We start from the raw sequence: 25,399 nt of genomic DNA, 5'->3' as shown, positions 1-25,399 counted from the left end.
TTTCCCTGCTATATAATCATCACACTGACTGCACACACTGCTCCATGCTAACATATTACTGGTGTCATACAGGGGCTGTGAGCGCTGGTGCTTTCCCTGCTATATAATCATCATACTGACTGCACACACTGCTCCATGCTAACATATTACTGGTGTCATACAGGGGCTGTGAGCGCTGGTGCTTTCCCTGCTATATAGTCATCACACTGACTGCACACACTGCTCCATGCTAACATATTACTGGTGTCATACAGGGGCTGTGACTGCTGGTGCTTTCCCTGCTATATAATCATCACACTGACTGCACACACTGCTCCATGCTAACATATTCCTGGTGTCATACAGGGGCTGTGACTGCTGGTGCTTTCCCTGCTATATAATCATCACACTGACTGCACACACTGCTCCATGCTAACATATTACTGGTGTCATACAGGGGCTGTGACTGCTGGTGCTTTCCCTGCTAGATAATCATCACACTGACTGCACACACTGCTCCATGCTAACATATTACTGGTGTCATACAGGGGCTGTGACCGCTGGTGCTTTCCCTGCTAGATAATCATCACACTGACTGCACACACTGCTCCATGCTAACATATTACTGGTGTCATACAGGGGCTGTGAGCGCTGGTGCTTTCCCTGCTATATAATCATCATACTGACTGCACACACTGCTCCATGCTAACATATTCCTGGTGTCATACAGGGGCTGTGACCGCTGGTGCTTTTCCTGCTATATAATCATCACACTGACTGCACACACTGCTCCATGCTAACATATTACTGGTGTCATACAGGGGCTGTGACTGCTGGTGCTTTCCCTGCTAGATAATCATCACACTGACTGCACACACTGCTCCATGCTAACATATTACTGGTGTCATACAGGGGCTGTGACCGCTGGTGCTTTCCCTGCTAGATAATCATCACACTGACTGCACACACTGCTCCATGCTAACATATTACTGGTGTCATACAGGGGCTGTGACTGCTGGTGCTTTCCCTGCTAGATAATCATCACACTGACTGCACACACTGCTCCATGCTAACATATTACTGGTGTCATACAGGGGCTGTGACTGCTGGTGCTTTCCCTGCTAGATAATCATCATTTTCATTCCTCTTTGGATAAAATGTGAAAAGTATTTTTACTCTGCTAAAAAAAATGTGGCACAGCCATTGCCAAATGTACCATCGCAGAGATTTAGCTGCAGAAGTGTATCCGCAGGTGTCTCCTTATACTGCAAAGCCCAGGTGAGTACAGTGACCACTTCTAGTGTATACGCTGTTAGCCTGTAAGAATGAAGCTGGTAATCAACACACAGCACTCACATGTGTCTCAGAGATGGATATACCACAATATTCATGGATCCCACAGGGAGACAGCAGCTTTGTAGTAGGAATGATCCGATTTCTGCATGACATTAGCCCACAGATGTTTGTGGACCTTCTAGTTTGTGTACATGACATATAAAACAATATAAACCGTAAAGAAATAATTGGATGCGTGAAACTGGTTCAGTTCAGTATAATAAATAGCAGTTTTTAATGATACTTTCTTTAGTTAATTAACACATGACAAACATTCAGTCCCTCGAGTCCCAATACATGAAGATGATTGGCTGCATTTTCTACATGGAGAACCAGAGAAATACAACTACACAATATTACAATGTAGCATGTATACAATTATTAGTACATACAGCACAATATTACAATGTAGCATGTATACAATTATTAGTACATACAGCACAATATTACAATGTAGCATGTATACAATTATTAGTACATACAGCACAATATTTCATTTCATAGATATTTATATCCTCATTCTCTAAGCTCGGGAAGGAGAGAGAATAGTATATATACATACACAGAAATATACACATACTGGGGACACCACTGGGAGCACCAGGGACATTCACATATAGGACAGTTCTTACTCCTCACGGTTGTTGTGCCCTGATAATGATATATATAATTATTTGTCACACTAACTGTTTATATCTACCCATTGCTCTGGGTACTTGGTCTCCTTGCAGGTTATAATGGAGGGGAGGGGGCTGGTGTCAGAAACTTATCTGTCAGGTCTCAGACCTTATGGTCTGTTATTAGATGACAGAACTGTTTCCGCCTTGGTCACTGTTCCTAGTGTCATTCTACACCCTTTTATACCATTTGGGTGATCCAAATCCAAAACCTACTATACACACTGCAGTCACTTTCCTTTCAAAATAGAGCAAGAAAAGTAACAGCAGATACGAGGACTGTAATACAAACTATGACCACTCACAAAACAGAAATGTCAGAGGTCAGGATAAATGCTGTTTAATAAGATGTTATTTTTTAAAAATACATTTTCATTTGTAAACACTGTTTCTCTAGTGTAAATAAAGGGTGGTCTAATGAGACCTGATTTCTGATGATCAGGACATGAGAGTAGCTAATCTGTGTGACATCTTTTATGTGAAACAAGATCTGATTTCTGTGTAAAAGTTTTCTCACACTCAGAACATGGAAATGTATTTTCCCCTGTGTGACATCTCTGATGTGTCACAAGACCTGATTTCTGTGTAAAACATTTCCCACACTCAGAGCATGAAAATGGTTTCTCACCTGTGTGATATCTCTGATGTATAACAAGATATGATTTCTGTGTAAAACATTTCCCACACTCAGAGCATGGAAATGGTTTCTCACCTGTGTGACTTCTCTGATGTGTAACAAGATCTGATTTCTGTGTAAAACATTTCCCACACTCAGAGCATGAAAATGGTTTCTCACCTGTGTGACATCTCTGATGTGCAACAAGATATGATTTCTGTGTAAAACATTTCGCACACTCAGAACATGGAAATGGCCTCTCACCTGTGTGACGTCTCTGATGTATAACAAGATGTAATTTCCGTGTAAAACATTTCCCACACTCAGAACATGGAAATGGCCTCTCACCTGTGTGAGTTCTCTGATGTATAACAAGATCTGATTTCTGCGTAAAACATTTCCCACACTCAGAGCATGGAAATAGTTTCTCATATGTGTGACTTTTCTGATGTTTAACAAGAACTGATTTCTGTGTAAAACATTTCCCACACTGAGAACATGAAAATGGTTTCTCACCTGTGTGACTTCTCAGATGTATACGAAGCTGTGATTTCTGTGTAAAACATTTCCCACAGTCAGAACATGGAAATGGTTTCTCACCTGTGTGACTTCTCAGATGTATACGAAGCTTTGATTTCTGTGTAAAACATTTCCCACACTCAGAACATGGAAATGGTTTCTCACCTGTGTGACGTCTCTTATGTATAACAAGCTCCGATTTCAGTGGAAACCATTTTCCACACTCAGAGCATGGAAATGGCCTCTCACCTGTGTGACTACTCTGATGTGTAACAAAATTTGGTTTCTGTGTAAAACATTTACCACACTCAGAACATGGAAATGGCCTTTCACATACCTTAGGTGGCTGATGGGTAATATGATTTGTATTCTGTGTAAGAGATTTGGCATCTATAGAAGAGGGAAATACTTTATCTGCTCTAAAGGCTGTAATAGAGGTACCAGGAGAGCATTCCTTATTATACACAGGATCAGGTGATACATCTGCAATGTGAGGTACGTTATGTATAATTTGGGTAATGGGGTTTTCTCCCAGGGAATCTTGTTTGATGTCATTATCTTCTACTTCACAATCTGTAGATAAAACTATATTCTCCTTCCAGAAATTTCTGCTGTTACATCCATCTGCTGGGAATAAAATAAATATATGAATGTACCATAAAAATAATTTTTCATAAAGACTGTTATCAAAAGGTCCTTATATCACCATCAAATAGATAAAGTCACAATGCTCTAAGGTACATTGCAACACTCATCACCTGAGATGTTACGCTGTTATGTATACAGCAGGGATTACATCTTTATTATAGTCTTTTGTGCTGGTTACTCTGTAACATGAGAACATGCAGTGATAACACAGTACAGTGATGACATAAACCTCTCTGCATACTATCAGGGTTAGTGCTGACATCTGTGACATAACCCGGTCCCCCCTAACTATGCTGTATATCCATTAACACAGGGCTCGGCAAATCCTGGGGTCCAGTTCACCATGGTGACCAGATTTTGCTGCCTAGCTGCCAGATTTTGCAGGGAGGGCGGAAGCAGATCCTTGTCAGCCCCAGCGGAGATTAGTTTCTGTAGCACTGCAGTGGTCATTTCATGCACAGGAGTGTATGTGCTGAGAGTTGCCTGCGGTGACTGCTGTGCCTGTCCATCCTGGACTGCACAGACTCTTCCTCTCCGTCCCAGCCTGTGGTGACGTCACCACTCTGTCCCGGCCTGCAGCAACTCCTCCTCTCTGCCCCAGTCAGAATCCAAACTCCGGCTACATAGAACTCTCCGGTAAGAGGGTCTATGCATGGCCAGGGATTGCAGAGCAGCTTCAGAAAGATAGCGGTGCGACCACGAGGGGGAATGGAGGGCTGGATGGTTCCAGAGGGGTGGTTTGCCGTCGGGTACCCTATAGTTGTGTGGCCATTGCAGTTAATTTAACGGGGGGGGGAAGGTTAGCTGCTCATTATTGTGGCCGTGGGGAAGGGTTTGTCTGCCCGGGGGGTAGCTGCACAGCATTGTGGCTGCGGAGGAGTGGTTTGCCTGGGGTGCCCCCTTTGTAGTGGGGGTTGTTGTACGTCCTCGCTCCATTGTTTTATGTGCAAATGTGGTCTGTTATTATTAGAGGGGGGGGTGGAGCAGAAGAGCTGTGCAGAGAAGTGAGGAGGGCTCCATGTTACTATATCCATTCAACTGCGGCCATTTTGTGGACTAGTATAGTGTGTATAACAGATGGATAACACACAGAGCTGTGCTCCTCACTCCTATCATTTTTTTTTTGGGGGGGGGGGGGGGTGTGGTCTGGCTCCTACACTTTCATCCTGGCTCCTAGATTTTAGAAAAATGTGACAAGCCCGGCATTAACACTTATTTTATCAGCAAGTTACAAATCTGGACAGTAACTTAAGAGGATTATACTACCATTCCAATTATTATTATTCACAGACATTGGGATTACACTATATGATCGTGAGAGGGAGCAGTTAGTCCTACTTGGATGTAGTTTTGACGTATAGTGATAATAATAATATATAGATTTATTATTGTAAAACATCTGTATTATACTGAGGCCCATGCAATATTTATTAGACAACTTTTAATAAATTAGATATTCTTCTGAATTGCACCTGGGAATTATATTTATCACACAGACTGGTATAGCGCAGTTCATGTGATATTTTTCTTTGGTTCATATTTATGAAGCTGCAGAGTTTCTTTTTTGTTTTACAGGTGCTTAACCAGTCCTAAGGGATTATTATTATTTATGTTAGTGTTAATTAGCACCATGTGGTTTTGTATAAGTATAAAAATCCTGTTTATTCTATCATCCAATCAGGGGGACACCGGACCATGGGACATTTAGAAGCTGTCCCTAGGGGAGGGTACACTCAGAGAACCCAACAATAGCATCCTTGCATGCAAAAAGCCGGTCGCCCCTCACAAGCTGGAAGCCCCTGGATACAAGGAGAGACAGGAGGACTGGGCTCCACAGACTGGTGCGTGACCTCAGGAACTTAGTGACCAGGAACAAAGTGCTGTCCTGTCCCTATGTCTGTCATTGGGAGTTTTATGTACACTCTGCTTGTATATTTCCAACTGCCTCCAGATCAGTACAGCCACCCCTTCAGGCTCCAGCCTCTGTGCTCTGTGTCATCCAGTACAAGCAGACCTCAGGCAACAGCCAGTGGGAGGCGGTAACAGCGATGGAAGAATGTAACAGGGGCCGAGGCTGCAGCAGCCAACAGCAGAGAAGCTGGGTTCTTCAGCAGCAGGATGCTGGCGCTTGGTTCTGCCTCCTTCCAGCAGCACCCCCTCTTCTGCAGCCAACTCCATCTTCCATTCTGTTTCCGTCTGTTCCCCCCTCCTTATCTCTACCACTCCCTACTGCTCCTTCCTTCCTTTTCCCAGCTTTCCTGGTGCCCCCCAAGGGCTAGATCTAGGTTTAGATTCCTAATAAACCAGCAGCAGTTACATGGCATGGCTGGGGTGACCCACTACTACCACCTGCTCCAGTGCCCATCACCTCTTCCAAATCTCATCTCCTCTGCCCTGAGTGGGCCAGGTATGGACAGAAATGACAGCAGGCCCCCATAGGGAGTATGGTAACCCCACTTCCCTCCATTAGGAACAAGGAGGAGAGTAACAACCACTGAGAACCATCACCATCACGTAATGTCCCCAGCAGGTAGTGGTGGATGTTATTTCTGCTACTTTCCAAATTGCCAAGAGAACGACCAATGAAAATGTGTCGGACAAGTTTACAGTGTACACAAAGTTTATACAGTCACTGCTGGGTACTCTCATTACATAGGACATTAGTGACCGGCCATACTATAACTACAAACCATGGCTGCTACTGTACCCATGAGATTATGGAAGGTAGGGAAGAAATAAAGTAACATAACAAGAAGGCGCTCATAGTGTAGTAAATAAAACACAAAATTAAAAGTATGGTTCCACTCATGGGTAATGGAAATCAGGATTACGTCTTCCACTTGGACACTTTTTGAACCACTTTTAATGATGTCAAAATCTGGAATACAGCCCTGCACCAAGCACACAGAGAACTACTAAATGCGTCAGTATAAAACATCTAGTGGGTTAGACCGTGCACTCATCCACTGACTTATTTCAGAGCCCTGATTCATCGCAGTGGGCAGAGTGTGTGTGGAAACCAGTCTACAGAAGTGTGGTGAGGATTCACATATTTCTACTTGATACATACTACGGGTTACAGTCCGTATCCCAGCAGCCACAATGCCGGCACTGATATTACCGGAGCCGGAATACTGATGCCTATCACAATCCCAACATCCTGACCACCAGAATACCGAAGGTAAGTAGCGGGTTGGGGGGAGAGTTAGCTTACCGAACAACAAGTGTAGGTATGCTAGACGACTGCCGGCATCCCATACCGATTCCTATACTAAGATCCACCATTTATGCTATTGTCTGGTATGAGTAAAACATTACATCCATTAAAGACATTCAGTCATGGTCTGATTACCTTTCCATGTCTCATTTAAATTGTGGACAGATCTGCAGTAACCGCCTCTAATTAGATTTAGAAATTAACAAACTGCTCACTAACAGAGGAGGGTGTAGGATAAGAGATTGTTGTAGTGACTGAGCAAGGAGAATTCGCAACTCTTTTCTGTAATACGTGTTTATTACTCACCTGTACTGATATCTGTAGGGATTTCCTCCTCTTCTACCTTTATATCAGTCACATACGTCTCCTCTTCTCCCTCTATATCTTCTGCCTTCATAACAGTCACATATGTCTCTTCTTCTCCTTCTGTATCTTCTGCCTTCATATCAGTCACATATGTCTCTTCTCCCTCTATATCTTCTGCCTTTATATCAGTCACATACGTCTCTTCTTCTCCATCTATATCTTCTGCCTTTATATCAGTCACATACGTCTCTTCTTCTCCCTCTGTATCTTCTGCCTTATCAGTCACATATGTCTTCTCTTCTCCCTCTGTATCTTCTGCCTTCATAACAGTCACATATGTCTCTTCTTCTCCTTCTGTATCTTCTGCCTTCATATCAGTCACATACATCTCTTCTTCTCCCTCTATATCTTCAGCCTTCATAACAGTCACATGCGTCTCTTCTTCTCCATCTGTATCTTCTGCCTTTATATCAGTCACATACGTCTCTTCTTCTCCATCTATATCTTCTGCCTTTATATCAGTCACATACGTCTCTTCTGCCTTCATATCAGTCACATACGTCTCTTCTGCCTTCATATCAGTCACATACGTCTCTTCTTCTCCCTCTGTATCTTCTGCCCTATCAGTCACATCTGTCTCCTCTTCTCCTTCTGTATAATCCGCCTTATCAGTCACATACATCTCTTCTTCTCCCTCTATATCTCTTGCCTTCACATCAGTTACATAAGTCTCTTCTCCCTCTATGTCTTCTGCCTTAATATCAATCAGGTCTTCAACCTAAATTACCCACCAAACAACAAAATAATATTTTAATAATGTCTGAGTAATTTATATCTAAGTAAATATTATAATGGTATAATATCAGCATGTAATACAATCAATTAGGTGCAGATTAATTATTTAATGCAGGTCAATTAATGAAAAGTCACCTTTGTATTTCAATTTTCGGGAAGAGCCTCTATTACCTGATGCCCCTGTGCGATCCTGTGATTCTCCTTTGTACAGTCCTGTGAATAAAGAGGACGGGGACATCTCTCTGGGATATTTCTGTTACTGGGTCCATCTGTAGGAGACACACAGTGACTGAGTACATTGTATATAAGTTATGTGTGTACAGTAACCTAACCATATATACTGGATGGGGAAAGCTTTCTAGGTATAACTCCTTAAGAGGCATTTACCAAGTATATAAGGAGGCTTCTCATAAATGTTGCAATAAACAGGTTGGAACAATAGGAAATGTCAAAGCTCTTTATATCAGGGAATAAATATCTATCATTAGTGTTTCATTTTAAGATATTTCCAAAATATATTGTCCATAGTATCTCTAAGGGTCTCCTCACCCCCATCAGTGTGACAGGGCAGACCTGTGACACTATGTCTAGGGTCCCCACATCCCCAGCAGTGTGACAGGGCAGACCTGTGACACTATGTCTAGGGTCCTCACATCCCCAGCAGTGTGACAGGGCAGATCTGTGACATTATGTCTAGGGTCCTCACATCCCCAGCAGTGTGACAGGGCAGATCTGTGACATTATGTCTAGGATCCCCACATCCCCAGCAGTGTGACAGGGCAGATCTGTGACATTATGTCTAGGGTCCTCACATCCCCAGCAGTGTGACAGGGCAGATCTGTGACACTATGTCTAGGGTCCCCACATCCCCAGCAGTGTGACAGGGCAGATCTGTGACACTATGTCTAGGGTCCCCACATCCCCAGCAGTGTGACAGGGCAGATCTGTGACACTATGTCTAGGGTCCTCACATCCCCAGCAGTGCGACAGGGCAGATCTGTGACATTATGTCTAGGGTCCTCACATCCCCAGCAGTGCGACAGGTTAGATCTGTGACATTATGCCTAAGGTCCTCACATCAACAGCAGTGCGACGGGCAGATCTGTGACACTATGTCTAGGGTCCCCACATCCCCAGCAGTGTGAAGGGGCAGATATGTGACACTATGACTAGGGTCCCCACATCCCCAGCAGTGTGACGGGGCAGATCTGTGACACTATGTCTAGGGTCCTCACATCTCCAGCAGTGTGACAGGGCAGATCTGTGACATTATGTCTAGGGTCCTCACATCCCCAGCAGTGTGACGGGGCAGATCTGTACATTATGTCTAGGGTCCCCACATCCCCAGCAGTGTGAGAGGACAGATATGTGATACCAGGTCTAGGGTCCTCACTTCCCCAGCAGTGTGACAGGGCAGATCTGTGACACTATGTCTAGGGTCCCCACATCCCCAGCAGTGTGACGGGGCAGATCTGTGACATTATGTCTAGGGTCCTCACATCCCAAGCAGTGTGACAGGACAGATCTGTGACACTATGTCTATGGTCCTCACATCCCTAGCAGTATGACAGGGTAGATCTGTGACATTATGTCTAGGGTCCTCACATTCCCAGCAGTGTGACAAGGCAGATCTGTGACATTATGTCTAGGGTCCTCCCATCCCCAGCAGTGTGACAGGGCAGACCTGTGACATTATGTCTAGGGTCCTCACATCAACAGCAGTGTGACAGGGCAGATCTGTGACATTACGTCTAGGGTCCTCACATCCCCAGCAGTGTGACAGGGCAGATCTGTGACACTATGTCTAGGGTCCCCACATCCCCAGCAGTGTGTCAGGGCAGACCTGTGACACTATGTCTAGGGTCCTCACATCCCCAGCAGTGTGACAGGGCAGATCTGTGACATTATGTCTAGGGTCCTCACATCCCCAGCAGTGTGACAGGGCAGATCTTTGACATTATGTCTAGGATCCCCACATCCCCAGCAGTGTGACAGGGCAGATCTGTGACATTATGTCTAGGGTCCTCACATCCCCAGCAGTGTGACAGGGCAGATCTGTGACACTATGTCTAGGGTCCCCACATCCCCAGCAGTGTGACAGGGCAGATCTGTGACACTATGTCTAGGGTCCCCACATCCCCAGCAGTGTGACAGGGCAGATCTGTGACACTATGTCTAGGGTCCTCACATCCCCAGCAGTGCGACAGGGCAGATCTGTGACATTATGTCTAGGGTCCTCACATCCCCAGCAGTGCGACAGGTTAGATCTGTGACATTATGCCTAAGGTCCTCACATCAACAGCAGTGCGACGGGCAGATCTGTGACACTATGTCTAGGGTCCCCACATCCCCAGCAGTGTGACGGGGCAGATATGTGACACTATGACTAGGGTCCCCACATCCCCAGCAGTGTGACGGGGCAGATCTGTGACACTATGTCTAGGGTCCTCACATCCCCAGCAGTGTGACAGGGCAGATCTGTGACATTATGTCTAGGGTCCTCACATCCCCAGCAGTGTGACGGGGCAGATCTGTACATTATGTCTAGGGTCCCCACATCCCCAGCATTGTGACAGGACAGATATGTGATACTAGGTCTAGGGTCCACACTTCCCCAGCAGTGTGACAGGGCAGATCTGTGACACTATGTCTAGGGTCCCCACATCCCTAGCAGTGTGACAGGGCAGATCTGTGACATTATGTCTAGGGTCCTCACATCCCCAGCAGTGTGACAGGACAGATCTGTGACACTACTTCTAGTGTCCTCACATCCCCAGCAGTGTGACAGGGCAGATCTGTGATATTATGTCTAGGGTCCCCACATCCCAGCAGTGTGACAGGGCAGATCTGTGACATTATGTCTAGGGTCCTCACATCCCCAGCAGTGTGACGGGGCAGATCTGTGACATTATGTCTAGGGTCCCCACATCCCAGCAGTGTGACATGGCAGATCTGTGACATTATGTCTAGGGTCCTCACATCCCCAGCAGTGTGACGGGGCAGATCTGTGACATTATGTCTAGGGTCCCAACATCCCCAGCAGTGTGACGGGGCAGATCTGTGACACTATGTCTAGGGTCCCCACATCCCCAGCAGTGTGACAGGGCAGATCTGTGACACTATGTCTAGGGTCCTCACATCCCCAGCAGTGTGACAGGGCAGATCTGTGACACTATGTCTAGGGTCCCCACATCCCCAGCAGTGTGACAGGGCAGATCTGTGACACTATGTCTAGGGTCCTCACATCCCCAGCAGTGCGACAGGGCAGATCTGTGACATTATGTCTAGGGTCCTCACATCCCCAGCAGTGCGACAGGTTAGATCTGTGACATTATGCCTAAGGTCCTCACATCAACAGCAGTGCGACGGGCAGATCTGTGACACTATGTCTAGGGTCCCCACATCCCCAGCAGTGTGACAGGGCAGATATGTGACACTATGACTAGGGTCCCCACATCCCCAGCAGTGTGACGGGGCAGATCTGTGACACTATGTCTAGGGTCCTCACATCCCCAGCAGTGTGACAGGGCAGATCTGTGACACTATGTCTAGGGTCCTCACATCCCCAGCAGTGTGACAGGGCAGATCTGTGACATTATGTCTAGGGTCCTCACATCCCCAGCAGTGTGACGGGGCAGATCTGTGACATTATGTCTAGGGTCCCCACATCCCCAGCAGTGTGACAGGACAGATATGTGATACTAGGTCTAGGGTCCACACTTCCCCAGCAGTGTGACAGGGCAGATCTGTGACACTATGTCTAGGGTCCCCACATCCCTAGCAGTGTGAGAGGACAGATCTGTGACATTATGTCTAGGGTCCTCACATCCCCAGCAGTGTGACAGGGCAGATCTGTACATTATGTCTAGGGTCCCCACATCCCCAGCAGTGTGACAGGACAGATATGTGATACCAGGTCTAGGGTCTCCACATCCCCAGCAGTGTGACGGGGCAGATCTGTGACATTATGTCTATGGTCCTCACATCCCTAGCAGTATGACAGGGTAGATCTGTGACATTATGTCTAGGGTCCTCACATTCCCAGCAGTGTGACAAGGCAGATCTGTGACATTATGTCTAGGGTCCTCCCATCCCCAGCAGTGTGACAGGGCAGATCTGTGACATTATGTCTAGGGTCCTCACATCCCCAGCAGTGTGACAGGGCAGATCTGTGACATTATGTCTAGGGTCCTCACATCCCCAGCAGTGTGACAGGGCAGATCTGTGATATTATGTCTAGGGTCCCCACATCCCAGCAGTGTGACAGGGCAGATCTGTGACATTATGTCTAGGGTCCTCACATCCCCAGCAGTGTGACGGGGCAGATCTGTGACATTATGTCTAGGGTCCTCACATCCCCAGCAGTGTGACGGGGCAGATCTGTGACATTATGTCTAGGGTCCCAACATCCCCAGCAGTGTGACGGGGCAGATCTGTGACACTATGTCTAGGGTCCCCACATCCCCAGCAGTGTGACAGGGCAGATCTGTGACACTATGTCTAGGGTCCCCACATCCCCAGCAGTGTGACAGGGCAGATCTGTGACACTATGTCTAGGGTCCTCACATCCCCAGCAGTGCGACAGGGCAGATCTGTGACATTATGTCTAGGGTCCTCACATCCCCAGCAGTGCGACAGGTTAGATCTGTGACATTATGCCTAAGGTCCTCACATCAACAGCAGTGCGACGGGCAGATCTGTGACACTATGTCTAGGGTCCCCACATCCCCAGCAGTGTGACGGGGCAGATATGTGACACTATGACTAGGGTCCCCACATCCCCAGCAGTGTGACGGGGCAGATCTGTGACACTATGTCTAGGGTCCTCACATCCCCAGCAGTGTGACAGGGCAGATCTGTGACATTATGTCTAGGGTCCTCACATCCCCAGCAGTGTGACGGGGCAGATCTGTACATTATGTCTAGGGTCCCCACATCCCCAGCAGTGTGACAGGACAGATATGTGATACTATGTCTAAGGTCCCCACATCCCTAGAAGTGTGAGAGGACAGATCTGTGACATTATGTCTAGGGTCCTCACATCCCCAGCAGTGTGACAGGGCAGATCTGTACATTATGTCTAGGGTCCCCACATCCCCAGCAGTGTGACAGGACAGATATGTGATACCAGGTCTAGGGTCCCCACATCCCCAGCAGTGTGACGGGGCAGATCTGTGACATTATGTCTAGGGTCCTCACATCCCAAGCAGTGTGACAGGACAGATCTGTGACACTATGTCTATGGTCCTCACATCCCTAGCAGTATGACAGGGTAGATCTGTGACATTATGTCTAGGGTCCTCACATTCCCAGCAGTGTGACAAGGCAGATCTGTGACATTATGTCTAGGGTCCTCCCATCCCCAGCAGTGTGACAGGGCAGATCTGTGACACTATGTCTAGGGTCCCCACATCCCCAGCAGTGTGTCAGGGCAGACCTGTGACACTATGTCTAGGGTCCTCACATCCCCAGCAGTGTGACAGGGCAGATCTGTGACATTATGTCTAGGATCCCCACATCCCCAGCAGTGTGACAGGGCAGATCTGTGACATTATGTCTAGGGTCCTCACATCCCCAGCAGTGTGACAGGGCAGATCTGTGACACTATGTCTAGGGTCCCCACATCCCCAGCAGTGTGACAGGGCAGATCTGTGACACTATGTCTAGGGTCCCCACATCCCCAGCAGTGTGACAGGGCAGATCTGTGACACTATGTCTAGGGTCCTCACATCCCCAGCAGTGCGACAGGGCAGATCTGTGACATTATGTCTAGGGTCCTCACATCCCCAGCAGTGCGACAGGTTAGATCTGTGACATTATGCCTAAGGTCCTCACATCAACAGCAGTGCGACGGGCAGATCTGTGACACTATGTCTAGGGTCCCCACATCCCCAGCAGTGTGACGGGGCAGATATGTGACACTATGACTAGGGTCCCCACATCCCCAGCAGTGTGACGGGGCAGATCTGTGACACTATGTCTAGGGTCCTCACATCCCCAGCAGTGTGACAGGGCAGATCTGTGACATTATGTCTAGGGTCCCCACATCCCCAGCAGTGTGACAGGACAGATATGTGATACTAGGTCTAGGGTCCACACTTCCCCAGCAGTGTGACAGGGCAGATCTGTGACACTATGTCTAGGGTCCCCACATCCCTAGCAGTGTGAGAGGACAGATCTGTGACATTATGTCTAGGGTCCTCACATCCCCAGCAGTGTGACAGGGCAGATCTGTACATTATGTCTAGGGTCCCCACATCCCCAGCAGTGTGACAGGACAGATATGTGATACCAGGTCTAGGGTCCTCACTTCCCCAGCAGTGTGACAGGACAGATCTGTGACACTATGTCTAGGGTCCCCACATCCCCAGCAGTGTGACGGGGCAGATCTGTGACATTATGTCTAGGGTCCTCACATCCCAAGCAGTGTGACAGGACAGATCTGTGACACTATGTCTATGGTCCTCACATCCCTAGCAGTATGACAGGGTAGATCTGTGACATTATGTCTAGGGTCCTCACATTCCCAGCAGTGTGACAAGGCAGATCTGTGACATTATGTCTAGGGTCCTCCCATCCCCAGCAGTGTGACAGGGCAGACCTGTGACATTATGTCTAGGGTCCTCACATCAACAGCAGTGTGACAGGGCAGATCTGTGACATTACGTCTAGGGTCCTCACATCCCCAGCAGTGTGACAGGGCAGATCTGTGACACTATGTCTAGGGTCCCCACATCCCCAGCAGTGTGACAGGGCAGATCTGTGACATTATGTCTAGGGTCCTCACATCCCCAGCAGTGTGACAGGACAGATCTGTGACACTATGTCTAGGGTCCCCACATCCCCAGCAGTGTGACAGGGCAGATCTGTGATATTATGTCTAGGGTCCCCACATCCCCAGCAGTGTGACAGGACAGATATGTGATACCAGGTCTAGGGTCCTCACTTCCCCAGCAGTGTGACAGGACAGATCTGTGACACTATGTCTAGGGTCCCCACATCCCCAGCAGTGTGACGGGGCAGATCTGTGACATTATGTCTAGGGTCCTCACATCCCAAGCAGTGTGACAGGACAGATCTGTGACACTATGTCTATGGTCCTCACATCCCTAGCAGTATGACAGGGTAGATCTGTGACATTATGTCTAGGGTCCTCACATTCCCAGCAGTGTGACAAGGCAGATCTGTGACATTATGTCTAGGGTCCTCCCATCCCCAGCAGTGTGACAGGGCAGACCTGTGACATTATGTCTAGGGTCCTCACATCAACAGCAGTGTGACAGGGCAGATCTGTGACATTACGTCTAGGGTCCTCACATCCCCAGCAGTGTGACAGGGCAGATCTGTGACACTATGTCTAGGGTCCCCACATCCCCAGCAGTGTGACAGGGCAGATCTGTGACATTATGTCTAGGGTCCTCACATCCCCAGCAGTGTGACAGGACAGATCTGTGACACTATGTCTAGGGTCCCCACATCCCCAGCAGTGTGACAGGGCAGATCTGTGATATTATGTCTAGGGTCCCCACATCCCAGCAGTGTGACGGGGCAGATCTGTGACACTATGTCTAGGGTCCTCACATCCCCAGCAGTGTGACGGGGCAGATCTGTGACACTATGTCTAGGGTCCTCACATCCCCAGCAGTGTGACGGGGCAGATCTGTGACACTATGTCTAGGGTCCTCACATCCCCAGCAGTGTGACGGGGCAGATCTGTGACATTATGTCTAGGGTCCCCACATCCCTAGCAGTGTGAGAGGACAGATCTGTGACATTATGTCTAGGGTCCTCACATCCCCAGCAGTGTGACAGGGCAGATCTGTACATTATGTCTAGGGTCCCCACATCCCCAGCAGTGTGACAGGACAGATATGTGATACCAGGTCTAGGGTCCCCACATCCCCAGCAGTGTGACGGGGCAGATCTGTGACATTATGTCTAGGGTCCTCACATCCCAAGCAGTGTGACAGGACAGATCTGTGACACTATGTCTATGGTCCTCACATCCCTAGCAGTATGACAGGGTAGATCTGTGACATTATGTCTAGGGTCCTCACATTCCCAGCAGTGTGACAAGGCAGATCTGTGACATTATGTCTAGGGTCCTCCCATCCCCAGCAGTGTGACAGGGCAGATCTGTGACATTATGTCTAGGGTCCTCACATCCCCAGCAGTGTGACAGGGCAGATCTGTGACATTATGTCTAGGGTCCTCACATCCCCAGCAGTGTGACAGGGCAGATCTGTGATATTATGTCTAGGGTCCCCACATCCCAGCAGTGTGACAGGGCAGATCTGTGACATTATGTCTAGGGTCCTCACATCCCCAGCAGTGTGACGGGGCAGATCTGTGACATTATGTCTAGGGTCCTCACATCCCCAGCAGTGTGACGGGGCAGATCTGTGACATTATGTCTAGGGTCCCAACATCCCCAGCAGTGTGACGGGGCAGATCTGTGACACTATGTCTAGGGTCCCCACATCCCCAGCAGTGTGACAGGGCAGATCTGTGACACTATGTCTAGGGTCCCCACATCCCCAGCAGTGTGACAGGGCAGATCTGTGACACTATGTCTAGGGTCCTCACATCCCCAGCAGTGCGACAGGGCAGATCTGTGACATTATGTCTAGGGTCCTCACATCCCCAGCAGTGCGACAGGTTAGATCTGTGACATTATGCCTAAGGTCCTCACATCAACAGCAGTGCGACGGGCAGATCTGTGACACTATGTCTAGGGTCCCCACATCCCCAGCAGTGTGACGGGGCAGATATGTGACACTATGACTAGGGTCCCCACATCCCCAGCAGTGTGACGGGGCAGATCTGTGACACTATGTCTAGGGTCCTCACATCCCCAGCAGTGTGACAGGGCAGATCTGTGACATTATGTCTAGGGTCCTCACATCCCCAGCAGTGTGACGGGGCAGATCTGTACATTATGTCTAGGGTCCCCACATCCCCAGCAGTGTGACAGGACAGATATGTGATACTATGTCTAAGGTCCCCACATCCCTAGAAGTGTGAGAGGACAGATCTGTGACATTATGTCTAGGGTCCTCACATCCCCAGCAGTGTGACAGGGCAGATCTGTACATTATGTCTAGGGTCCCCACATCCCCAGCAGTGTGACAGGACAGATATGTGATACCAGGTCTAGGGTCCCCACATCCCCAGCAGTGTGACGGGGCAGATCTGTGACATTATGTCTAGGGTCCTCACATCCCAAGCAGTGTGACAGGACAGATCTGTGACACTATGTCTATGGTCCTCACATCCCTAGCAGTATGACAGGGTAGATCTGTGACATTATGTCTAGGGTCCTCACATTCCCAGCAGTGTGACAAGGCAGATCTGTGACATTATGTCTAGGGTCCTCCCATCCCCAGCAGTGTGACAGGGCAGATCTGTGACACTATGTCTAGGGTCCCCACATCCCCAGCAGTGTGTCAGGGCAGACCTGTGACACTATGTCTAGGGTCCTCACATCCCCAGCAGTGTGACAGGGCAGATCTGTGACATTATGTCTAGGATCCCCACATCCCCAGCAGTGTGACAGGGCAGATCTGTGACATTATGTCTAGGGTCCTCACATCCCCAGCAGTGTGACAGGGCAGATCTGTGACACTATGTCTAGGGTCCCCACATCCCCAGCAGTGTGACAGGGCAGATCTGTGACACTATGTCTAGGGTCCCCACATCCCCAGCAGTGTGACAGGGCAGATCTGTGACACTATGTCTAGGGTCCTCACATCCCCAGCAGTGCGACAGGGCAGATCTGTGACATTATGTCTAGGGTCCTCACATCCCCAGCAGTGCGACAGGTTAGATCTGTGACATTATGCCTAAGGTCCTCACATCAACAGCAGTGCGACGGGCAGATCTGTGACACTATGTCTAGGGTCCCCACATCCCCAGCAGTGTGACGGGGCAGATATGTGACACTATGACTAGGGTCCCCACATCCCCAGCAGTGTGACGGGGCAGATCTGTGACACTATGTCTAGGGTCCTCACATCCCCAGCAGTGTGACAGGGCAGATCTGTGACATTATGTCTAGGGTCCTCACATCCCCAGCAGTGTGACGGGGCAGATCTGTACATTATGTCTAGGGTCCCCACATCCCCAGCAGTGTGACAGGACAGATATGTGATACTAGGTCTAGGGTCCACACTTCCCCAGCAGTGTGACAGGGCAGATCTGTGACACTATGTCTAGGGTCCCCACATCCCTAGCAGTGTGAGAGGACAGATCTGTGACATTATGTCTAGGGTCCTCACATCCCCAGCAGTGTGACAGGGCAGATCTGTACATTATGTCTAGGGTCCCCACATCCCCAGCAGTGTGACAGGACAGATATGTGATACCAGGTCTAGGGTCCTCACTTCCCCAGCAGTGTGACAGGACAGATCTGTGACACTATGTCTAGGGTCCCCACATCCCCAGCAGTGTGACGGGGCAGATCTGTGACATTATGTCTAGGGTCCTCACATCCCAAGCAGTGTGACAGGACAGATCTGTGACACTATGTCTATGGTCCTCACATCCCTAGCAGTATGACAGGGTAGATCTGTGACATTATGTCTAGGGTCCTCACATTCCCAGCAGTGTGACAAGGCAGATCTGTGACATTATGTCTAGGGTCCTCCCATCCCCAGCAGTGTGACAGGGCAGACCTGTGACATTATGTCTAGGGTCCTCACATCAACAGCAGTGTGACAGGGCAGATCTGTGACATTACGTCTAGGGTCCTCACATCCCCAGCAGTGTGACAGGGCAGATCTGTGACACTATGTCTAGGGTCCTCACATCCCCAGCAGTGTGACGGGGCAGATCTGTGACATTATGTCTAGGGTCCTCACATCCCCAGCAGTGTGACGGGGCAGACCTGTGACATTATGTCTAGGGTCCTCACATCCCCAGCAGTGTGACGGGGCAGATCTGTGACACTATGTCTAGGGTCCTCACATCCCCAGCAGTGTGACAGGGCAGATCTGTGACATTATGTCTAGGGTCCTCACATCCCCAGCAGTGTGACAGGGCAGATCTGTGACATTATGACTAGGGTCCTCACATCCCCAGCAGTGTGAAAGGGCAGATCTGTGACACTATGTCTAGGGTCCCCACATCCCCAGCAGTGTGACAGGGCAGATCTGTGACACTATGTCTAGGGTCCTCACATCCCCAGCAGTGTGACAGGGCAGATCTGAGACACTATGTCTAGGGTCCCCACATCCAAATGTCAGAGAAAAAAACCTAAAGAGCGTCAAGGAGAAACGCCAAAGAAACAATAAGGTAACAGCAGCCCAGGTGACAACAGGAGGAGAGCAGGAGTATAATAGGGGCTGATGGATCCTGATGTATGAGATACACCAGAGAGTGTGGGGAGGAGACTGGTCAGATCTCTGGGCTGGTAACACACAGTGACATGATGTGAGGGGGAGAGCAGGAGTATAACAGGGGCTGATGGCTCCTGATGTATGAGATACACCAGAGAGTGTGGGAAGGAGACTGGTCAGATCTCTGGGCTGGTAACACACAGTGACATGATGTGAGGGGGAGAGCAGGAGTATAACAGGGGCTGATGGCTTCTGATGTATGAGATACACCAGAGAGTGTGGGAAGGAGACTGGTCAGATCTCTGGGCTGGTAACACACAGTGACATGATGTGAGGGGGAGAGCAGGAGTATAATAGGGGCTGATGGCTCCTGATGTATGAGATACACCAGAGAGTGTGGGGAGGAGACTGGTCAGATCTCTGGGCTGGTAACACACAGTGACATGATGTGAGGGGGAGAGCAGGAGTATAATAGGGGCTGATGGCTCCTGATGTATGAGATATACCAGAGAGTGTGGGTAGGAGACTGGTCAGATCTCTGGGCTGGTAACACACAGTGACATGATGTGAGGGGGAGAGCAGGAGTATAACAGGGGCTGATGGCTCCTGATGTATGAGATACACCAGAGAGTGTGGGGAGGAGACTGGTCAGATCTCTGGGCTGGTAACACACAGTGACATGATGTGAGGGGGAGAGCAGGAGTATAATAGGGGCTGATGGCTCCTGATGTATGAGATACACCAGAGAGTGTGGGGAGGAGACTGGTCAGATCTCTGGGCTGGTATCACACAGTGACATGATGTGAGACGGAGAGCAGGAGCATAATAGGGGCTGATGGCTCCTGATATATGAGATACACCAGAGAGTGTGGGGAGGAGACTGGTCAGATCTCTGGGCTGGTAACACACAGTGACATGATGTGAGGGGGAGAGCAGGAGTATAACAGGGGCTGATGGCTCCTGATGTATGAGATACACCAGAGAGTGTGGGGGGGAGACTGGTCAGATCTCTGGGCTGGTAACACACAGTGACATGATGTGAGGGGGAGAGCAGGAGTATAACAGGGGCTGATGGCTCCTGATGTATGAGATACACCAGAGAGTGTGGGGGGGAGACTGGTCAGATCTCTGGGCTGGTAACACACAGTGACATGATGTGAGGGGGAGAGCAGGAGTATAATAGGGGCTGATGGCTCCTGATGTATGAGATACACCAGAGAGTGTGGGGAGGAGACTGGTCACATCTCTGGGCTGGTAGCACACAGTGACATGATGTGAGGGAGAGAGCAGGAGCATAATAGGGGCTAATGGTTCCTGATGTATGAGATACACCAGAGAGTGTGGGGAGGAGACTGGTCAGATCTCTGGGCTGGTAACACACAGTGACATGATGTGAGGGGGAGAGCAGGAGTATAATAAGGGCTGATGGCACCTGATGTATGAGATACACCAGAGAGTGTGGGGAGGAGACTGGTCAGGTCTCTGGGCTGGTAACACACACTGACATGATGTGAGGGGGAGACCAGGAGTATAATAGGGGCTGATGGCTCCTGATGTATGAGATACACCAGAGAGTGTGGGGAGGAGACTTGTCAGATCTCTGGGCTGGTAACACACAGTGACATGATGTGAGGGGGAGAGCAGGAGTATAATAGGGGCTGATGGCACCTGATGTATGAGATACACCAGAGAGTGTGGGGAGGAGACTGGTCAGATCTCTGGGCTGGTAACACACAGTGACATGATGTGAGGGGGAGAGCAGGAGTATAATAGGGGCTGATGGCACCTGATGTATGAGATACACCAGAGAGTGTGGGGAGGAGACTGGTCAGATCTCTGGGCTGGTAACACACAGTGACATGATGTGAGGGGGAGAGCAGGAGTATATAGGGGCTGATGGCTCCTGATGTATGAGATACACCAGAGAGTGTGGGGGGGAGACTGGTCAGATCTCTGGGCTGGTAACACACAGTGACATGATGTGAGGGGGAGAGCAGGAGTATAATAGGGGCTGATGGCTCCTGATGTATGAGATACACCAGAGAGTGTGGGGAGGAGACTGGTCAGATCTCTGGGCTGGTAACACACAGTGACATGATGTGAGGGGGAGAGCAGGAGCATAATAGGGGCTAATGGTTCCTGATGTATGAGATACACCAGAGAGAGTGGGGAGGAGACTGGTCAGTCTCTGGGCTGGTAACACACAGTGACATGATGTGAGGGTGAGAGTAGGAGTATAATAGGGGCTGATGACTCCTGATGTATGAGATACACCAGAGAGTTTGGGGAGGAGACTGGTCAGATCTCTGGGCTGGTAACACACAGTGACATGATGTGAGGGGGAGAGCAGGAGTATAATAGGGGCTGATGGATCCTGATGTATGGGATACACCAGAGAGTGTGGGGAGGAGACTGGTCAGATCTCTGGGCTGGTAACATACAGTGACATGATGTGAGGGGGAGAGCAGGAGTATAATAGGGGCTGATGGCTCCTGATGTATGAGATACACCAGAGAGTGTGGGGAGGAGACTGGTCAGATCTCTGGGCTGGTAACACACAGTGACATGATGTGAGGGGGAGAGCAGAAGTATAATAGGGACTGATGGCTTCTGATGTATGAGATACACCAGAGAGTGTGGGGAGGAGACTGGTCAGATCTCTGGGCTGGTAACACTCAGTGACATGATGTGAGGGGGAGAGCAGGAGTATAATAGGGGCTGATGGCTCCTGATGTATGAGATACACCAGAGAGTGTGGGGAGGAGACTGGTCAGATCTCTGGGTTGGTAACACACAGTGACATGATGTGAGGGAAGAGCAGGAGTATAATAGGGGCTGATGGCTCCTGACTCTCCAACTGGGCAGATACATTTCCTTCATTAGTTTGTAGTGACAGAGGAGGGTGCAGGATTAGAGATTGTTGTAGTGACTGTACAAGGAGAAAATGTGACTCTTCAGTAATAAGTGTTTGTTACTTACCTGCGCTGATATATATAGTGATTTCCTCCACTTTAAACTGCTGACTACCCATCATATATGCCTCCTCCATTATATCTTCTGCCTTTAGATCAGTAATTTCTTTACCTTATAAAACACAAATAACACATAAATACCAATAAATGATACAAGACATAAGTAAAACAGAAGAATATCAGTGTGGAAGGTTAACTACAGCTGCTCTAAGAGCATATCTATATAATACGCGAGAAAGTGTGCGTCTGTCTGTTTGTCCTTTATACAAGGCCAGAGTTTTATACCTAGCTTCACTAAATCTGAAGTGAAGTCTGAAGGTCGTCAGGGCCATGGAGATCTAACATGGTGCCTACCAACTAGGCCGTGGAGTCTCTCATTTGAATTTTAGTTTAATCAAGTTTGCTCCTGGTGGTTTCCAGTGCCTAAAACAGGACTGATCTCAAGGCACAGGCTATGTACCAGTGGGGGGCAGGCAGATCTCCAACGGGAGAGCAGTGAGTCAGATGATCAACTGTCACACTGCACCTGCACTGATAGTTACTAATTACCTCCAGCTATCACACTACACCTTCACTGACCGTTACTAATTACCTCCAACTGTCACAATGCACCTGCACTGACAGAAGTAGAAGAAAACCTATTCTCTCTACGAACCAAACTTAATGAGGTGCAGGTTAAATAAATATTTGTGACCTACACATGTTTATTGACTTTTATTTAAGAAGATTTGATGGCTGTTGTTTAGACAAGTGACTATTCCCTATACCTCAGAGGAGCGCTTATTTTTTCACATGCACTGACAGTTACTAATTACCTCCAACTGTCACACACTTTCACTGACCGTTACTAATTACCTTCAACTGTCACACTGCACTTGCACTGACCGTTACTAATTACCTCCAACTGTCACACACCTTCACTGACCGTTACTAATTACCTTCAACTGTCACACTGCACCTGCACTGACCGTTACTAATTACCTCCAACTGTCTCACTGCACCTGCACTGACAGATGCTCTTCAAGGTCATTCTGCAACCAAGGCAATGCCGGGTATCCCAGCTAGTACTAAATGTGACATTTTGTGCGTATTACGAGAAATATGACACACACCAGTATAAGTATACTATGTAATAGTACAAGGGGAAGCAGAGATTTGTTCATGGCCCTCACAGACACTGGCAAATTATAAATAGCCACATAAACATTATGTCACTACAAACCTGTTTTGATAGTTTGAAAAAATACAAACGCACGGTAGAATCCCTGACTTCTGCCCAAGTTTGGCTGATAACGGCCACACTTACATACCAATGCGCAATCCTGGACTCTCCCCTTTATAATAATAATAATAATAATGCAACATATCAGTGTGTGCTGTGTTATTCCCCCTCATATATCACTGTACAGTCCCCTCCCCCCTATATAATAATACCACATATCAGTGTGTGCTGGGAGCTGTGTTATTCCCCCTCATATATCACTGTACAGTCCCCTCTCCCCTATATAATAATACCACATAGTGTGTGCTGGGAGCTGTGTTATTCTCACTCATATATCACTGTACGGACCCCTCTCCCCTATATAATAATACCACATATCAGTGTATGCTGGGAGCTGTTATTCCCCCTCATATCACTGTACAATCTCCTCTCCCCTTATAAAATAATAATACCACCTATCAGTGTGTACTGGGAGCTTTGTTACTCCCACTCATATATCACTGTACGGTACCCTCTCCCCCTATATAATAATAATATCACATATCAGTGTGTGCTGGGAGCTGTGTTATTCCCCCTCATAGATCACTGTTCAGTCCCCTCTCCCCTATATAATAATAATACCACATATCGGTGTGTGCTGGGAGCTGTGTTATTCCCCCTCATATATCACTGTACAGGCCCCTCCCCCCTATATAATAATACCACATATCAGTGTGTGCTGGGAGCTGTGTTATTCCCCCTCATCTATCACTGTACAGTACCCTCCCCCCTATATAATATTAATACCACATATCAGTGTGGGCTGGGAGCTGTGTTATTCCCCCTCATATATCACTGTATGGTCCACTCTCCCTATATAATAATAATACCACATATCAGTGTGTGCTGGGAGCTGTTATTCCCCCTCATATATCACTGTACGGTCCCCTCTCCCCTATATAATAATAATACCACATATCAGTGTGAGCTGGGAGCTGTGTTATTCCCCCTCATATATCACTGTACGGTCCCCTCTCCCCTATATAATAATAATACCACATATCAGTGTGTGCTGGGAGCTGTGTTATTCCTCCTCATATATCACTGTACAGTCCCCCCCCCCTATATAATAATAATACCACATATCAGTGTGTGCTGGGAGCTGTGTTATTCCCCTTCATATATCACTGTACGGTCCTCTACCCCTATTTAATAATAATATAATATATACAGGACACGTTACCTGGCTCCGGCTGTCAGGAATGTCTATGACAAAATGGCAGCTAAAGCCCCTGTGGCCCCGCCCCCTCTGCTCTGTGACTGGAAGACTATAAGAAAATGGCCGCCGTTCACCGTACATGAGGACACCATTAGACTATGAGGATGTTACTCTATTGATGAAGCTGGGTGCTAGTTACAGGACGTCTCTCCTACTTTGTGGCGCCTGATTGGATACTCGCTGCTGCTATGATATGAGGGGCGGGGCAGGTAGTAGCCATAGCTACACGGGTGATAGAGAGGGGCGTGGTTATGTATTGGGGGCGTTTTTTCTATTACAGGAAGAGGCAGAGAGCGGCTGGGAGCAGGTAATTGTATTTATTATTATTATTATTATTATACAGGGGGAGCAGCCTGTGGTGTCCTTTTATTATTATTATACAGGAGGAGCAGCCTGTGGTGTCCTGTTGTTATTATTATTATTATTATACAGGGGGAGCAGTCTGTGGTGTCCTGTTAATATTATACAGGAGGAGCAGCCTGTGGTGTCCTGTTATTATTATTATACAGGAGGAGCAGC

The 25,399-nt window shown here is 48.3% G+C and overlaps 2 protein-coding genes across 5 annotated transcripts in view; one reads left to right on the top strand and one right to left on the bottom strand.

Moving 5' to 3' along the window:
* LOC148480726 (uncharacterized) overlaps window positions 1-25,399 on the top strand; it is a 280,051-nt gene that overhangs the window by 56,634 nt on the left and 198,018 nt on the right.
* Window positions 1,540-24,879, bottom strand: LOC148480730 (uncharacterized). Of its 4 annotated transcripts, none has more exons than XM_088453939.1 (5): window positions 24,845-24,879; window positions 22,408-22,512; window positions 8,264-8,361; window positions 7,298-8,075; window positions 1,540-3,753 (listed from the first exon to the last, which is right to left on the bottom strand). In XM_088453939.1, the coding sequence occupies exons 2-5, from the start codon at window positions 22,475-22,477 to the stop codon at window positions 2,447-2,449; spliced, it is 2,253 nt and encodes a 750-aa protein (XP_088310065.1). In that variant the 5' UTR covers window positions 22,478-22,512; window positions 24,845-24,879; the 3' UTR covers window positions 1,540-2,446. The 4 variants fall into 4 exon arrangements, with proteins under 4 accessions (XP_088310065.1, XP_088310068.1, XP_088310067.1 ...); XM_088453942.1 differs by having other exon boundaries at window positions 1,540-3,750; XM_088453941.1 differs by lacking the exon at window positions 24,845-24,879 and adding an exon at window positions 22,861-22,881.

This window comes from Taudactylus pleione, unplaced genomic scaffold (genome assembly GCF_031769625.1).
Source record: "Taudactylus pleione unplaced genomic scaffold, aTauple2 ptg000603l, whole genome shotgun sequence".
Taxonomy (NCBI): domain Eukaryota; kingdom Metazoa; phylum Chordata; class Amphibia; order Anura; family Myobatrachidae; genus Taudactylus; species Taudactylus pleione.
Note: the sequence above shows the minus strand (reverse complement) of the source record. Positions and strands in the feature narration are given on the sequence as shown.

What these genes read in the sequence shown, in the direction of transcription:
- LOC148480730 (XM_088453939.1), bottom strand. Translation starts at nt 22,477, where the DNA reads ATGGAGGAGGCATATATGATGGGTAGTCAGCAGTTTAAAGTGGAGGAA. An exon ending in CACTATATATATCAGCGCAG is followed by an intron (nt 8,362 to 22,407) that starts GTAAGTAACAAA and finishes TGTCTCCTACAG; the next exon opens with ATGGACCCAGTAACAGAAAT. An exon ending in CCCTACAGATATCAGTACAG is followed by an intron (nt 3,754 to 7,297) that starts GTGAGTAATAAA and finishes TTTTATTCCCAG; the next exon opens with CAGATGGATGTAACAGCAGA.